The sequence below is a fragment of the Nicotiana tabacum genome, chromosome 22 (genome assembly GCF_000715075.1).
Source record: "Nicotiana tabacum cultivar K326 chromosome 22, ASM71507v2, whole genome shotgun sequence".
NCBI lineage: Eukaryota > Viridiplantae > Streptophyta > Magnoliopsida > Solanales > Solanaceae > Nicotiana > Nicotiana tabacum.
Genome location: NC_134101.1, coordinates 95465222 through 95483604, shown reverse-complemented (window position 1 = coordinate 95483604; position 18383 = coordinate 95465222). Strand labels below are relative to the sequence as shown.

The window sequence follows — 18383 nt, the reverse complement described above, 5'->3', positions numbered from 1 at the left end:
GTAGAAAGTTCCCAAGGCACGTAACTAGAGCCGACAAAGTCTGTCAGGCTAGTCTAAGCCAGCATCATGGCATTAACTGGCTGTACCAGCTCCATATCTTTGTAATAAATGTATTTGTACTATGTTGGGATCCCCCCTCCCCATATATAAAGGAGATCCTTGTCATTTTGTAATCACCTGATGCTCAATACTAAATACATAAGAACATTCTCTCTGCCCTCTAACACATTATCTTGCTCTCGTTACTCCCATTTATTGCTTACATTCATTGTGTTCTATTAGTTGTTCATCATTTATTGCTTATCATTGATCATAAAGAGCCATCATTTTAGCTCTCATAACTGTTAGTCTCCCTCGATTGCCCTAAGCCGGTCTCCAGACTCTACCTCGAGGCCTCATATACGGCAACTCGAGGCCCCGACCTCCAACCGCTCGGTTCGATTATCACATCGTCTCTAAGCTATAATCTTGCTTTCTAACCTTTTACTTAGCATCAATTGGCTAACAACTAGCATAAAAATAGATCACGTATTTTTAGAACCACAAAATCAAATTTAATTGGATGTCGAACACTTAAAACCCCCTCTCCTTAGGCACATGAGCAAGACAGCAAAACACGGGGACCTAACGTTGGGCAAACCAAGTATAGAAAGGGTATGACTAATGATGGTAAAATAGTTAAAAGAAAACAGTTATTCATCCATATTATCCATTAAAATATGGGTAGACTAATAAACTTTTTAAAAACAAGTTAAATATGAATAAAAACCATATCATCCACTTAAAAAATGGATAACTAATGTGTTTTACTTTTACATTTGTAAAGCCTCAAATTGAGGGTTCCTTAAGCTTGGGAGACAAGGAATTCTCCATAAAGTGATCACATTCAAGAAGTCATGGTAATATAGATATCCATATTATCCGCCGGTTAATCCATTTTTTATCGATATTAAATATGGATCGGGTCGGATAATTATCCATTTTTGCATTACCCGTTTTTAACCCGCTCATTTACCACCCCTAGGCATGACTATGTATCATGTTAAGGAAATGGACACTGGACTAACTCAAATCTAAAAACTAGCTCTCAAAGTAAAGATTAACCAAGATTATATAAAGAGACAACAACACTTAACATACACTCAAGCAGTCAGCGTCAAAATATGGTTGCAATGAAAACTGAGCAGAAAAAACCACTTGCGAATCGAGATACAAGTACAAAAACCATAGAAGAGAGAAAAGACCATACAGCCAAAAGACGTCTCATCTGCGTAAAATTTTTTAGAATTATAGTCCTCAATCCAGGATATACTTATAAGCATCGAATGACTTTCAGAATTCAATATAGATACCCTTCATGACTGCCATCTGGTGGTAAAAAAAAATCAGAAAATTCCTCTTTACATTTCCAGTTAATTGAGATAAAGCAAAATTGAAACTAGAATGTGTAAATTGCTACTACTACTGAAATTACATAGAAGTGATTCAAAATTTTACGTCACTGTACAACTCTGCAATTGTGCCACAATCATGACCGATCACATTCAGCTAACTGTTTCGCTGAACTGGAGTTGGGAACTTCATTCACAGTCGCATGTTCTATATAACCTTTTTCAGGTTCATCAATCCCTGCAGCATTTCCTTCCTGTAAACAAGTCAAAGGATCTTCTGGGATGGGCTGAACATTAGCATCTGAAGGCTGCTTCTCGCGTTCCATGTAATCTTTTTCAGGTGCATCACTCCCAGCTGTGTTTCCTTCCTCTGAACCAGTCGAAGAATCTTTTGAGATGGGTTGAACACTAGCATCTGAAGGCTGCTTCAAAGCAGGAGCAGCATCTTTTCTGACACCACTATCCTTGGTAGAATTACTAGACTGCAACCACATAAACTGCAAAGCTTGGCCTTGCCAGATTTTGCCATTCAAAAATGCCCTCTCAGCAGACCGGCGCGTTGGATAACATATCTTAGCAGATATGTTTAACGTCTCTGAGCCATTATTACTATCTTGAGGCTCCAAATCTTCCAGCTCAACAGAGGTAAGGTCACCAAAAGCAGAGAAATGTTCCTTCAAGACAGCAACCTAGAATAGGAAAACCATTCTTAATTTTATCATACAAAGATACGAGCAAGGAGGGAAAAGAATCTACAGATCAACCTGGATATTATAGCTAACCAAGGGAGATATAACACTAATGACAAGTACTATAAAGTGTCCTCAGATCCTTTCTCACACATCTAGAAGAATTATGTGTCACCTAAATTGGGAAGAAGGAACTTTACAGAAAAATAAAGATTTGCAAATATGAGAACAGGTAGAAACACATGCACATATCTCCTACCTTGACCATAGGAATTATGAGTGCATTGTATAAGAAAATAAAAGAAAACTTTCAAAGTGCGGACATAAACTTTCGAAAACCTATCCATGTGAGAAGGAGAAGATAGTAATAATATAGGCATGCTCTAACATACTAACAGCTCTGCCTTGGAAGAAAAGGCACATAAGTGGCATAAGAAGATGGAAGTAAAAAATATGTGCAAAATTATTTGCAAATACTGGCAAATTTCAACTATCTGAGAGAGGACTGAAAGAAATTACATTTGCAAGACCACATGGCAAAGGTGGAAGAACTTTGAAGGCAGTGGGACGATTGTCTAGTTTGTATCTATTGAATATAAAAGGTGCACCATGTGGTGCCAGTGGACGAATTGACTGCTTCAAGCTGGAAGGTTCCTGTGTGGCCACAGTAGAAGATGATATAGAACAAGAGCGCTCCGCATTCTCTGTTGATCTGCTACAATCAGAGATTGCGTCAGCTTGTGTTGAAGATACATCATTATTAAGTTCTGTGGAGCTTGAATTTTGCATTTTTGCAGAATAAGATACTGTTTCTCCCTCCACCTGTTTCTTCAGATCCTGGTCTGAGACTGCTTCAGCTTTCACACCTACAGCCTGCATAGACGGAACCACATAATAGTGGAAGAGAAGACCCTAACATTAGTTTATTAAAGATCAATGAGATTATATCGTCAATATACAGAGAGGAAAAACAAAGAACAAACTGCAATAAACATGAGATCAGCTTATTCTGAGGACAAATTAATTGCTATAGTCAATCTTGATATAAGTTGTGGAAACAAGAATAAGAACCGTTACAGTTAACATAAAGTTGTATCATCATATGTGGGAAGGAAACAAAGAATGACTTGCATAAACAATTCCAGATACAAGATATTCATTGTAGTTACCCCTCGTCATTATTATGGAAAAAAGTACTTCTACAGTTAACAACTAGGAAGCATATCAGATAACAACTTGCAGGAATGCTCCGAAAAGTCAGTTTGTTTAAATGTAGGTTTTGAAAAAGAATATAATGGAATATTTCAAGTTGGTGAGAGAAAATAAAGAATAAAATCACTTAATCTCAGTAGATACTGAATATCAGCTTAAAGAACATTTTCTTTGGACAATTTTGAAAAAAGAACAGGCAATCACCTGCTTCTCAAGTTTAACCAACTGACGTCGGAACTCATTCCGCTTCTGATCAAGCAGCTCCTGCTTCTTGCGCAATTCTTCCTTCAAAAGTTCTAAACTCTCCACCTTTCTTTGCACAGCTGGTGCAGCTTTGGGAACATTATGAGCCACAGGCTTAGGTAGACCAGAAGTAGGTAACAGAACAACAGGACCATGTTCAGCAGCTTTTGAGGCTAAGGACTGGATATTGTCTTTTCCTTTATAAGGAACAGATAGGTGGGGTTGAACCACACTAGATGTTACTCCACGAGGAGTCAAAGGTAAATTAATGCCACCATTTAAACCATCATCCATAATGCTATCCCTGTTTGCCCAGAAAAGCTTTATAAAACGGTTGCCGATCACAGCATCAGGTGCCCTTAAAGCAGCCTCAGCTTCTTCTCTCTTAGAAAATTGAATAAAAGCTCGTTCACCACTCTGTGGGATGTGGATGTCAATGACCTCCCCAAATTTTTGAAAATGTGAAAGAAGAGCATCTGGTTTGTTGTCTTTCTGTGGAATGCCTCTCACAAACAGCGTTCGAAGTGCCTTTTGAGAAGGTTTTCTCATATTATGTCCAGAACTACTTTGGGGCTTGAAAGATGATTCTGTCATTTGTGGGTCAATAGTATCTACATTTTTTTGCTTCCCTGGACGGGAGTTTCCTTGATTGCTGCAGGACGATTCCAAATCTTTTCCCATTTCATCAAAACTTGAAGCATCCCCTGTAAAATCAGTGATCTCTTTCACATTCGAGTTATTTTTTGACCTTCTGATTCTTCCCCACACACTCTGAGATCCTGAAGCTGCCTTAGCACCTCTAAGTGGATGCTCAAGTTCAAAGGCATCACACTGCCCAACTTGATCATGATCAGAGGAGTCTGCATCTAACAAAGGCCCAGTATCATCAATTTTAGATGGATTTAAATCCTGGAGTACTGCTGAAGTTTCAGAACGATCATTTGACCATAAAGGCTGATCAGGATCATAAAAATCAGCTCCCCCAGCCATAGAACCATCAACAAAAGCATCAGTCAAACCCAATCCATCATCAATCACAGGAGGTTTGGTAATTTTGTTGTGTAAAGCTTTGCCACTAACCAATGATCCAGAAGGGCCTATCACAGGTAAAGATCCTTCTACAGTAGCTGGTCCTAGCATGTGTGCATTAGGAAGTGACACAGGAAGATTAAACTGAGAAAGGCTCTGCAATTTGGAAAACAATAACATAAAACCAAAGTGCCCAGGCTAAGAAATTGCAAAGTATAAGAATAAAGTGTTGACAGTAAATGAACGGGGGATTCCTTTGCCAAAATAATTCATCGCTTACTTGCTTAATAGACAAAACATAATGTGTTTTCATAAAGAAGAATGATCTAATAAGGGAGTCCTGACTCAACTTACAAAAGCTTAATTGAAAGAGATGAAAAAATCAAGTAAGCAAACACTCAGCATTCCGATGAAGACCAGAGATAGAAACACCCTAAACATAAAATATTGACAGAAAACCATTCCCTCCCATAACATATAATGGAACAGACAGTAATAACTATTTGTCAGCTGAAAGTCCACACACCTGAACATCTTCAACAACAATACGATTTACTCCATGCTCCATCGGGCACATATCTCCTCTTAGGCAAAATCCACGCTCCTCAAAGTCTCTACATCTCTGCCTTGGAATACCCATACCCACAGTAGGATTCAAGGGTGGCCTGAGTGTTCCCTGGAAACCAAGGGAATGAATTGTATCAAGGCCGCCATTAGACATTCCTGGAACCATTCCAAATGCACTCCAAGATGAACTCTGTGCATTAGAAACGTTTTGCACCCCTCTTCCAGTAAAGAGATCAGGAGTAACAGGGCCCTGTGGAAACATTTGAGATGCAATATCAGCGGAGCCAAACCTTGAATCACGTTGGGCCCAAGCACTATGTTCTCTCCCTCGACCCCTACCATTACTAGCATCACCAGACAGTGATTGGTTCAGCCTCATTCTTTGGTATGATTCCAAAGGGGCCCTGGAAAATGAACCCATTCCTCGTCTTCTTGGGAACCTGGTTTCACTAAACTGAGAATCTCCTTCACCATAAGGATGTCCATTCTTAAAAGGCTTTCGTTTCCTGAATGGTCTACTGAAAACTGGTTCAACGGCATCAGTCTCCTCAGATTGAGAATGCAGTTCTCTCCTACGATGCTTATGATTGCGATCATCATCATCCTCTTCACTGATTTCTTTCTCTTCAGGATCACTGTTGCAATCAGAAGGTAAAAGTGCTGGCTTTGAAGATGAAACTTTAAGCTCCATGAGTCAACACTCAACCTTGTTTATGATCAAAATGTGTATGCCCAGATAAATAAGATAAATCAAATTATTTCAATGGTCCACGCCAATTAAAAGTGACCAGTACCTGAAAGTGGGGACAACAATGCGGAAGACTATTAATATTCATTTACGCAAGCATGAGAAGCTAAACTTGACAGTTCTATTAAGGTCATTGACGTTTTCTCACATACACAACAAAAGCGGTAGGTCTAAAATAAACAGTCGTAAGAGACAGCACTTTGGCAATAAAATGCAGTTGATAATTTATTTATTTTTGAGAAGGTAACATATCCAGTATATTCATAAAAAATCATCAGCACAACACGTGCTGGAAACCAAAATAGGTGTGTTACATTAAAAAAGAAAACAAAAATACAATCCTTGTTCTTCTTACAAGGAGCTTAAAACATCTATAATTGAAACAGTATCATCTATGTATTCTGATTTACACCAAAAACAAAAAAGAAGAATACACTTCGTCTTAATTTTCTGGAGAGAATCTTCAAAACATCTCGAATTCCTTTCCTTCCAAATTGTCCACCAAATAGTTGCTGAAAATTTTTCCATCTGTCTTTGTCCGTGGTAAAGTTTGCCCCTGAGTTCCAGCTTAGTAAGAGTTCAGAAGTTCTCCTAGCATTACCCATCTAGTACCTCCGAGGTTGATGAACAAATCCCATAGCTGGCTGGTCACTTTACAACGTAGAAACAGATGGCTAATTGTCTTAGCATCTTGTCTACACAAATAACACCTAGATACAATTGGTATACCCCTCTTTCTTACGTTTCCCTGAGTAAGTACAACTTTCTTAACCACCAACCAAGAAAAGCATGCCACTTTATAAGGCACCTTTACTGTCCATATGTGCTTCCAAGGCCATAAACTGAGTTGAGAGCGCTCCTAGTTCAAATCTTTATATGCTGAGCTGACTGAGTAAATTCCAGTACTATGCTTCTGCCCTCTGAGTGTATCTTCACCTTCCTGTAGTCCTTTGCCTTGTTCCAAAGTGTTATAAAAATTGTTTTTTTACCATCTTGCTTAGGAAAGACACATCTCCGTCCAGACAAGATCGTTAGATGATCGTTTCTGTACTGTCCTGTCTTGAAGAACGTCTTCCCCGATCCGAGGTAGATCAACAATCGTGAAAGGCCCAGGATGGTCGCTATAACGTCTTTTTCGACACAGTAACAAGATCCAACGATTAATCTAACGTGAAAGACGATTACGTGAAAGACGATTACTGTACCTTAAAAAACGCGATATAGGCTTTAAAGAAGGTTTTCACGAAGGATTGTTGGATAGCCTTTCACTCGGACTTGAGATCCTTCAACTGGCTGGAAGGTTGACTCAATTATTCTGGACATCTCCCAACCTTGTAAGCATCTCCTGAAAGTCACGTTCCAACCTTGTGTAGACAAAAGTTAATTCAAAGTAGTCCCTTATTGTTGGTTCAAAATATAGATGTCAGGATATAGTTGTTTTAAGCTTCGAACACCCAACTAGTCCTCCCAAAACTGTTTTTTCCTTCCATCTTTTGCATTAAGACTTAGCTTATCATTCAGACTTGGCCACAAATTCTTTATAGATCTCCAAAGGCTGACTCCATAAGGAGTGTTAACACCTCCAGCCATCTAAAAATCTTCCTTTCCATATTTTACCTTAATCACATTGCCCATAGTGCTTGCTCTTCCTTTGGAAACCTCCACAACCACTTTGTCAATAGGCTTTTGTTATGCTTTCTTAGATTCCTGACTCCCAAACCCCCTTATTGTTTGTTGATAGTCAGGATCTTCCATTTAACTAAATGTATCCCTTTTTTCTCTTTGTTTCCATGCCACAGGAAGTTTCTTCTCAAAGCTTCTAGCCTCTTTTCTACACTTGCTGGTAAAGGAAATAACGAAATCATATAGGTAGGAAGAGCATCCAAAATAAAGTTAATAAGTATCAATCTACCTCCCAGGCATAAATAATTTGCTTTCCATCTTGCAAGCTAATTCTCACATTTCTCCAAGACTCCATTCCAAATGTCTTTAGACTTAACGCTTTGCACCCAAAGGCGTTCTCAAGTAAATGGTTGGGGTACTTCTTAACTTCTCCACCTAAAATTCCACCTACAGATGTATCCTAGGCACCTCATTGACTAGGAAATATGGCTTTTCCTCCGGTTGATGTGGAGCCCATAAACAACTTCAAATAGGACTAAGATAACCCTTAGATACCTCAATTGGCTCTCCTCTCGATCACAATATATTAAGGTATCATCTGCATACTAAAAATGAGTGATTTTCCAGTTTGTTTGTTTGCTTGATTGTTAGCCACATTAGCCACATTGAGCCATAAATCCAACCATTCCCAAGTGCAATCTTCAGCATGTTATTTTAATCCTTCCATAGCAAGTACAAATAGAAAAGGAGACAGGAGATCACCTTGCCTCAAACCCCTTTCGGAGGAAAAAACCTTTAGGACATCCATTTATTAGGATTAAGAAACTGACAATACTTATACAATTTCACCCAACTGATCCATTTCCTTCCCAACCCCATTTTTCTGTAAGATCCCCAAAAAATTTCCAGTTCACATGATCATATTCTTTTTCAATGTCTAGCTTGCACATAATACCATATTTTTCCTCCTTTAACCTGGAATCAAGGCATTCATTTGCTATTAAAACAACATCAGTGATATGTCTTGCACTGATGAAAGCCTTTTGCTGTGAGTCTACTAGTTTATGCAACACCTTTTTAAGTCTTTCAATAAGGATTTTGGAGATCAACTTATAGATGCTCCCTATTAAACTAATGGGTCTATAATCTCTTAATTCCTTGGCACCATTCTTTTTAAAGGATCAAAGTTACATGTGGCATTGAAGCTCTTTTCAAACATCTCCTGAGAATCAAAATTCTGGATAATAGCCATTACATCTGACTTGACCACCTCCCAACAATTGATAAAATGAAACCATACAGTACCCATCTGGACCAGATGCTTTGTCTATTGCACAAAGCTTTAGACAATCCAGAGTCTCCTTCTCATCAAAAGGACATTGTAAAGCTTGTTGTTCTTCTTCAATAATAGGGCAATTATTCATATTGCAAATAGGTCTCCATTCCTCAGTTTCAAAGTAAAGCTTGATGTAACAATCTGTGATCTCCCTTTTGATAGCTTCTGGTTCTTCACTAGACTCTCCTAATACCAACAACCCCTAATACCAACAACCGATCAATGTTGTTGTTCCTTCTATGTGCATTGGCTATTTTAGGGGGAAAAACTTTGTATTCCCGTCACCCTGCTTAAGCCATAAGGCCCTAGATCTCTATCTTCGGGCTATTTCTTCAATTTATCGTTCTCTTCAAACTCCATTAAGAGATTTGTTCCTTTGGGGTTTCCTCTTCATTTAGACACCTTGTCTTTTAAATTGCATCAAGTTCAGACATTTGATGCATTATTGAGTTTTTCCTTGTCTCCACGTTGCCAAAATTGCTTAGGCTCCCTTCTATCAATTTCCCTTTGAGAGCTTTGAGATTACATGCAAGGATGTAATCAAGCTTGCCTTCAATAATAAAAAATGTCCACCAATCTTTAACTCTATCCTTGAATCCTCCAGTCTCCAATCACCGATTCTCAAACTTAAATAGGATTTATTCTGATCCCATTTACCACACCAAAGAACTAATGGTGTATGGTCAGAACAAATTCTAGGCAATAACTCTTGATGTTCTTGAAACAATCATTCCATTCTATTGAGATCAAGAACCTGTCAATTCTAGATGAGATCTCCTGATTGTCCCCACAAGTCCATGTGTAAATTCGCCCACCTGATGAAGATCAACAATTTCTATGTCTTCAATAAAGTCTTAAAAATCTTTCATTGCTTTAGTGTTTCTAGTGAATTCTTTTTTTTCAAAGGGAAATCTAACTATATTAAAGTCACCCCAACCACCCATGGACCCATAAATAGACTCCTAACAACCCCAACTTCCCGCCAAATTTCTTGTTTCTCTCTATTGAAATTTGGAGCATAGACCCTTGTGAAGTGCCAATTGAAATCCTGAGTTTGAGATTCAAATCGACATGTCTAAGTATAGGAACCAGTAGTGACCACCTCCCCTTTCCAGATCTTACTATCCCACAACATAAGAATCCCGCCCATAGTTCCATTAGCCTCCGGCTGCCCATATTTTATCCCTTGTTTCCCTACTTGATGATCTCCTCTATATCCCCTTCAAATTTAGTTTCCTAAAAACATTTAACATCAGGTTTTCAATTGAGAACCAAACTACTAATAACCCTCCTTTTTCTCTATGTGATTCAATCCCCTTACATTCCAAGATATGATTTTGATCTTCAAAGGTTCTACTTCCTCAATTGACCAAATTTCTGCTTCTGAAGACATATGCATCTGCATGTCTCCATTATCCTCTAAAGTGTAACTGTCACGGTGTGCATTCTCTCCTTCAAAAATTGTCATGGCATCACCTTCTTCATGAATCACCATCTGATTTTGCTCCTGAAAATGCGTAGGGGAGTCCCATACTTCATTGATGATGTTTCCAGAACTTTGTAGAGAAGACACCGTAATAGAGTTAATTGCTTCTATTTCAATTAGGACTGGATCCAACGTATAAGGGATATCTATGTTGGCCTGGACCTGATTGAAAATTTGGGCTTCAGTAAATAAAACTGAGCCCAACTGAGTGTTTTTTTCAAGTGGCACTTTAGGAGCTTTGGGCTTTTTAATAGGCCCAATACTCAAACCCTTAATTCCCCTTATCACTGGCACGTACACTCTCCCCTTTATTATACGCCTTTAATTTCAAATTAGGTGCATCTTTTGAGGAGCCCACGTGCTACCTCCTTATCCCTTCTAACCTCTTTATTGTAAGGCTCTCTTATCCGTTGGACATTCACCATCTCTGCTTCTTCACCGAAAAAACCCTAGTCGACAACTCGCACCAAATGGGTATCATGAAAACTAAACCACTGTCTTCAATCATCACCTCCTTCGGAACTACACCACCGTCTCCTCTAACTTTAATTCTTGCCCACTTTAGGTGATCCTTCAGAGAAGTTTCTTACTTTGTTTCTAGCCATCCTCCATAGTGGCCTCCAATGGCTTTGAAGACTTTTTCTATCCAGAAGTGCAACAAAATATCCATAGCTCTAATTATTTTTCCTTCTGTTGTTGTTTGTCTAAGCAACAACCAGCTGCCGGTGACCACTAGTCCAGATGAAATTTTTTGCACGCCTCCACCACCGCTCCCCTTTTAGGATATATCCTGCCATATATTTTGTTAGAAATTCAAAGAGAAAGTGACACCCTCCCATCTCATAAATATTACCTCCAAAAGAGTTCTTCCCGGTACTAACAAATCATCTTCTAATATCGATTAGTGTTGGCTTCTCCTCCAAGTCTTTCTTAAAATTCCCTACCACACCTCTTCCAGTAGCCCATTTTCAAAAGACTCCCCTATGATTCTATTGTTGTTGGTTTTAATCGTGGCTGCATTGGAATCTTTCGTTTGCCATTTTACTGGTTCTTGGGATCTACGGAGTATTTGCAATAAAAGTTGTTTTGTTTTTATTAATGAAGTTTTGGATCTTAAATGCAATGTCCTTCCACCCTCCATTGAATGTAATCTCTTGAATAATAATTAATGATATGCTTTCTCCTTATATTGATACGATGCTTATAAATCTTCCAAAGTTTTCGCATTTCTCATCAAACAAATAGGGAATTTATTCATTACTCCACCTAGTACTGATTGATTGGAGAGAGACATACGTGGATTAGTACAATTAATTCTTTATTGGCATATGGATTCCAAGAGAGACTAGGTCTGGTTTTTCAACCCGATCCATGTATTGGAATAGAGTACCTTATTTCTTTTTATCAAATTTGATTGTTCTTCCTTTAGCTTCCATCTTTTGACGTAGTTTCCAGCAACTCTTGATGCTTCCTGTAGAACAATGCACAGCCACTCCATGGTTTTCCTGAACGTAGTTCTCCGCATCAAGTTACGACTCCTTCCTATCCATTCTAACCAGACTACAACCCTCGATATGATTCTGGTGATATCATAAGACTTGAACCCCAGTGCAAAATAAATCTTGTCTACCTCCATATTAACAGAAACCTTACAAATAAAACCTAGTAATAAAAGAGGAAAGAGAAAAATTCTAAAAGATGACGCCAGAGGAAAGAAACTGATTATAGGATGTTGCCAGAAAAGAGGAAATCTTTTCTGCCCCCGTGAAATGTGCCTGGAAGCCCAATTGATTAATACATTCCTCAACCTAAGCATAACAATTTCGTGATCAAGCTAAAATATATCCTGCAATATGAACTTGTTGGCTTCAAACCCACAAAGCCTACACAGATGTCTCTGAACTTTAATGTTGAGATGAGATAGCATACCGGAAGAATTGATAAAACATGGCATAAAACATATGAGAATGAGCTTTTCAAGGCACCCATCATGCAAGTGAATAGTTTCAAGAAACTATCAAAATGCATAGATACTACGAAATATAGACCTCACAAGTTGGAATCAACACATATCAAATATTCTCCTTTTTCTGGAAGCGGAGGAGAGAGAATGCCAATAAGGACTTGAATGTTCACGAATCTTTTTCACTTTTCTTCACCAAGCAAGAAAGACTTTAAATTTCACTCACTAACTATTACCAAAATGCAAATGTATTGATACACAAATAATTACGTGTTGTCAAATAATCACTATACTTTAGCCAAATCATGCTCATAGCATCATGTAAAAGGACCTTATCAAAAAAAAGCATCATGTAAAAGGAAAACAGAGACAACTATTCACATAGAACGAGTGGATCATAAGGATATCAGGATTTTTAACGAGGCATTATCAGAGAATGGTTATGGAGATTCGGGATAGAGGATCATGCTCTTTGGAGGGAGATGATAGCGGAAAAATATGGGATTGTGGAAAGGAGTTGGCGAAAAACAGAACATCATACTCCTTTTTAGGTGCGGCCGATGGAGGAATATTGTGAAGGATCAGGAAGAGTTTTGCAGCATTATCACTTACATGATAGAGGAACAAACCAATGTCAGTTTCTCGAGGCATAGGTGGTATGGAGATAATGCATTGAAATTCTTATTTCCCGACACTTACAACATTTCCAACCAAAAAGAGAAAAGATCCCAACAGGGTTAAAGGTCATGAAAGGGAGTTTCACCAGGACTTGTGGTTTAGAAGGAACCTTGAGGATTGGGAGGTTGCAAACTTTGAAAGTATGGTTGAATTGCTTTATAAATAGTTTTTTGCGTAACAAGAAGGATCCTTGGAGGTAAGAGGCAGGTAGTTGGTTGAATTGCTTCATAAATAGTTTTTTGCGTAACAACAAGGATCCTTGGAGGTAAGAGTCAGTAAAGCCTAATTAAAATAAATTGTTGATCATTCAAGAGGCAGGATACTGGAAGACAATTATAGATGCTAAATTTGGTGCCCCAAGGCCACTGGTGTACCAAGGAAAGCACATTACTAAATAGGGTTGGAGTTTGGAAATACATCAGCAGTCACAACAAGGAATTTTTCCAGAACATATCCTTCAGAGTTGGAAATGGTCTACATATTAACTTCTGGAAAGACAAATGGATTTGGTAACACAACCCCATAGGAATCCTACCTAGGGTTATATCAGCTTGCACGTAACAAGGATGCTTTTATTGCCCAATACGAAGAAAATAATAGCTTGAATACCACATTCAGAAGGAATCTTCAATATTGGAAATTACTTACTCACACTCCTTGCAGCATTGGAAGACTATTAGAGTGTTTGGATTGGCCTATAAAAAGTAGCTTTTAAGCTAAAAGCCAAAAGCCATAAGTTGGTAATACCCAACTTTTGGCTTTTGACTTATTTTTGTACTTTTTATGCCTAAAAGTAAGTGCTTTTAAGCACTTTTTATCATTGCCAAACACCACACAAACTAAAAAAGTGCTTAAAAGCCAATAAGCACTTAAAATAAGCTAACCCAAACACCCTCTATAGCTTTAATCCACACCAACCTGACAAAATCCTATGGCGAAGCTCTAAAGAAGGGAGGTACACAATCAAAGCTGGTTACCATCATTTGTTCTCTCAGAATGGCATCCTTGAGGATTGGCCATGGAAAAATGCGTGGAAGATTAGACTACCTCTAAAACTCTCATGCTTTTCTTGGATAGCACTTAATGGAGCATGCCTAACACAGGACAACCTCACAAAAAAGGCATAACCTTAGTAAACAGATGCTATTTGTAACACTAACACCCAAGTTCAGAGAATGTCAGCCATCTATTTCTATACTACCCACTCACAGCTGATCTTAGAACTTCTTCCATTTTATTTTGGTTTATAAAACCATCAGAAGGATCTGGAGGATGACCCCAACAATAATTTTTTGGTGTGTCCGAACTGAAAGGAACAACAGATGCTTTAATGGGATCTGAAATCCTACTTACACTCTTAAGGCCAAATCTTAGTTAGATTGTTTAGTTGGCATTTTTCCCCTATAAACAATATTGATAATTTTTTGGATTTTGTTAGCTCACTGAGCTAACTTAGACATTGTTCTGGAGCTAACTTTTTGCTACCTTGTATTCTACATCTTTTGGATGCCTTTTTAATAATGATAATTACTTAATTCATTAAAAATAAATTGTTGATCATAAAGGAATCAACATTTCCACATCCATCGATTAAGAATCTCAGGATGCCAAATACCGTGTAATTCTTCAGTTGCTTGGCAGCAAGGGAGTACTTCTGACAACTAAAAACTTGAGGAAGAGGAGAATTACATACGTTAGCGGGTGTTTTATATGTAAGAGATCGGACAAAAATGTGGATCACCTCTTAATACATTGTCAGGTAGTGTCTTGTTTATGGTGGGAGATCTTTAGATGGTTCGGGTTGCAATGAGTGATGCCATGCACCGGGAGGAGACACTGTTCAATTGGACATTTAGAAGACAGATGAGAAGATGAAAAGCGTGTGCTATTCTAGCAGTATGTGGGTTGTATGGAAAGAGTGAAATATGATAGCTTTTGAAGGGATAGAAAATGGTTTTGTACATTTGAGAAATAGCCTCATTTATTTTTGGTGTATCCATGAGATCCCAATTTGTGTCGAAAATTAGATATCGTTCATATAAAATTATATTTCTTTGCAGATTCTCTACTTTTGATTATGAGAGATTTCTCTCCCCATTATCAATAAAATTATGTTACCTTATTCCAAAAAAAAAAAAAAATAGGCAAGTCATACATAGCAAGAAATTTAGACAAATCTAAATGAAAAAGAAACTTGTAGCCCATCTTGATTAGTCTCTTTATAACACATAACAATCAAAAAATAAATTAATAAAAAAAAGATAAACAACAAGTTGAGTAACAAACGAAGCTTCAGCATGCTAGAGGAACCGATACATAAATAAAGAACCTGTTTTGACATGAAAGTGCACAGAGGTGCTATGTTGTTCACAAGAGACCTTTTTCAAAATATAAATTTTATTTTCCCAATTTTCACACTTTATTTTTTATATAATTTTCATTTTCACACTTCTACTTCTTGACTTAGGAGAAACGTATCAGAAATGAAATTTCTGTTGCTCAAGGCTCTCCTTAAAAAAGGGAAAGAAGTAAGAGAGCCATTTCAATACAAACACCGACAAACGGCAATAACTATTTTTTTTTCACTAGAACACAGAGACATGCGAAGATACATCCATTCTTTCACTTTTCAAGTATTTCACATAAATAATGCTTTGAATTAGGTGAAAGAGCCTACTGGAAGGTTTATGAGTTACGTTGAAAATTCCAACCCATGAGCTAATCTTTTTAATTATTTTTGACAATTTCCACATGAAACTAACGCTGGTACATACAACCATTATGACATAGGCATTGCAATCATCATTTAGAGCCCATCACTAGAATTGTCGAATGAATATGGTGTTATATTTTGCATCGGTGCATTAGATAAATTTGAACAATTTCTAGATTGGGTTATTTTTTATTGGGGATAATGAAACCAATCTAGTTGGCAAGTGCACAAATGTTGTCCGACTGGAACTACCAAACCAAGGGCTAAAGCCTCTCTCGTGGCAATCAGTAATGTAGCCAGGAATTTATATAAAGGGATTCAAAAAATAATAGAATCTCATAGTTTACTGAGATTTAAACTTGTGACTTAGCGGCTAGCGCAACATTAAACCTCCTTTACCAAAGCACAAAAAAAAATTCTTGTTTTTTTTAGAAGGCAAAGCACTAGAATTTTTTCTTTATGTCAAAGGGATTCAATAGTTTATATATAACCAAAAAAAACTCCCCTATTTGCCAGTATAATATTTCGATAAAGGGGATTCAATTGAACCCCCTTCCTTCTCTTACTAGCTCCGCCCCAGGTGGCAACCTGTCTTCGGTCAATGGTAATATTAACAAGTGAAAGCATTCAAAGACTTGGAAAGGACTTTGCTAATCATAACAAGCTCTCACCTTCATTCAGGACACTGAACAACAAGCTTGAATGGAAGCCGATAAAGGCCAGAATGGTCAAAGTATCCTAAGGTAGTGAAATCAGAAGAAAAATTTCCCTCTCATTGTGGATAATATTCTTCTCTAATATGATGAATCTCCAAATATTAAACAAATATGATTCATATATCGAACCCTAACTAATTGGGATAATACATCGTTGATTGATTGAGTTTAAGACTTTAAGTAATCCTATCTTTCAGAGCGATAGTTACTGGATCATTGTTATTTATCAAAAAAAAAAAAAAAGGAAGTTACGGGATCATTTTTTACATCTAATACCAAAGTCACTCAGCACTTAAAAGTCTAAATCAAACCAGTCTATTTTACACGAAGCTCCAAAACATTTCCAAAAGATTCAAAACCCTTCTTGAACACTTACCCCAAAATGCACCAAGCTCTCTTTCTCGTCAATTACAGTTGACTTAGTGACGAGAAGTCTATTTTATTATTAATATTATTAATTGTATTTTTCTTATTGTGAATTGTGATTAGAAGTCCTTTTTGCAGTGATAATTGTAATCTTAGTTTATTCATTAACTTTTTTCATTGTCACATTCAAATATCCATGAAAATAAACAAATATACTATGTGATTAGTAGCAACTTTATGTCAAAGAAAGGGAGCAACAACGACCTTAAATCGTAGGTCTGCCACTGAACATTATTCTCTTGAAAAGTTTGTTTGCCAACTAAATATAGATGATTGTAAATGTATCAGAGCTATAAGTTACTGTATCATTTTACAAAGTCACTCAGCATTTGAAGTCTATACCTATAACGATAACAAAGAAAAGCACCATTGTGTCACCTCAGCCAAATTTGAGCCAAAAAACTCAGTTTCTCCATAATTTAACAAAAAAAAAAAAAAGTAAAAGATTGGTTCCATTTTTATCCTATCGAAACATCCAAACAACTTAGGAACCCAACATACCACCAAGCCAGATTAAGGCATAACATACAAATCCATCCAGAACTGCCACAATCGACAATTAAAGGTCATTTACCAAATTAAGTAATTGAGCAGAAACAACAATTTCTTTATTCCCTTAGCTGGAATCATGCTGAAAGAAAGCTCCACCACTACCCACTCGAGCCGTAAGTATCAAATGACAAAATGAATAATCAAATAAAAACAAAACTCCAATTACTAAATCTTTTGTCCTCTAAAAAACTGAAATTACCAATTTCAGCGCAAACCCCTAACTGAATCGAAGCAATATAATTACACACTTAACAATTAATTCTCCACCGAAGATTAAAAGAAAATTACTTCCAAAACTATACTGAGCAAAAGTAGAAGAATAGAACCTGAAAAAGAATTGGCTCTCTTAGGGTTTCGAATTAACGTCCTCAATTCGGCAAATATGAAAATTATCGGCGAATAATGGCCGGACCGTAAAAGACCTCTTTTGTATATTTTCTGCCTCTGCTTTCTTTTTTCTTTTTCCTTTTTTTTTTTTTTTTTTTTTGAATTGGGAGAGAGAGGGTTTTACAGTCCCATGCGGTTTGCTGTCCACCTCGACTTCTCTTGGAATTTAGATTTTCACTTTCTTCTCGTTGTAAAGTTTATTTGCCAAATAAAAATAGATGATTGGTACATGCAAATAGCACGGTATAGTCAGTTTTCGGACCGGTCATTCAAAAATAGCCAGTGTTTACGAAGTCAATGAAAAATAGTCATTATTTTGCTGCAACAGAGACCGGTCCAGCATAATATACTAGAGTTCGGTGCACCTGTGTATGAACTCCAGCATATTATGCTGGATCGGTATACTTTGCTGACTCCAGTATAATATACTGGAGAGTGGAGCATCGGTGCTCCAAACTCCACTACATTATACCGGACAATTACACTTGCTGGACTCCAGTATATTATGCTAGAGTTCTAGTGCACTTATACTGGAACTCCATCATATTATGCTGGAGTTCCAGCATACTTATCCTGGAACTCCAGTATAATATGCTAGAGTTCAAGCATACTTATGCTGGAACT

The 18383-nt window shown here is 37.4% G+C and overlaps 1 protein-coding gene across 2 annotated transcripts; it reads right to left on the bottom strand.

Annotated features, from left to right (window-relative positions):
• Positions 1–1246: 1246 nt before the first annotated feature.
• LOC107785163 (zinc finger CCCH domain-containing protein 41) lies at positions 1247–17937 on the bottom strand. 2 transcript variants are annotated; one of them, XM_016606400.2, is made up of 5 exons: positions 17699–17937; positions 5091–5925; positions 3497–4720; positions 2600–2953; positions 1247–2080 (listed from the first exon to the last, which is right to left on the bottom strand). In XM_016606400.2, exons 2-5 carry the CDS (start codon positions 5820–5822, stop codon positions 1529–1531), a joined length of 2862 nt encoding a protein of 953 aa, XP_016461886.1. In that variant the 5' UTR covers positions 5823–5925; positions 17699–17937; the 3' UTR covers positions 1247–1528. The 2 variants fall into 2 exon arrangements, with proteins under 2 accessions (XP_016461886.1, XP_016461893.1); XM_016606407.2 differs by lacking the exon at positions 17699–17937 and adding an exon at positions 11715–11846.
• Positions 17938–18383: the final 446 nt, after the last annotated feature.

Excerpts from the sequence above, each read along its gene's own strand:
- LOC107785163 (XM_016606400.2), bottom strand. The coding sequence starts at position 5,822 with ATGGAGCTTAAAGTTTCATCTTCAAAGCCAGCACTTTTACCTTCTGAT. Across the intron at positions 2,954-3,496 it reads TGGTTAAACTTGAGAAGCAG|GCTGTAGGTGTGAAAGCTGA; the intron begins GTGATTGCCTGT and ends CCGTCTATGCAG. Across the intron at positions 2,081-2,599 it reads TGCCATGTGGTCTTGCAAAT|GTTGCTGTCTTGAAGGAACA; the intron begins GTAATTTCTTTC and ends TTCCTATTCTAG.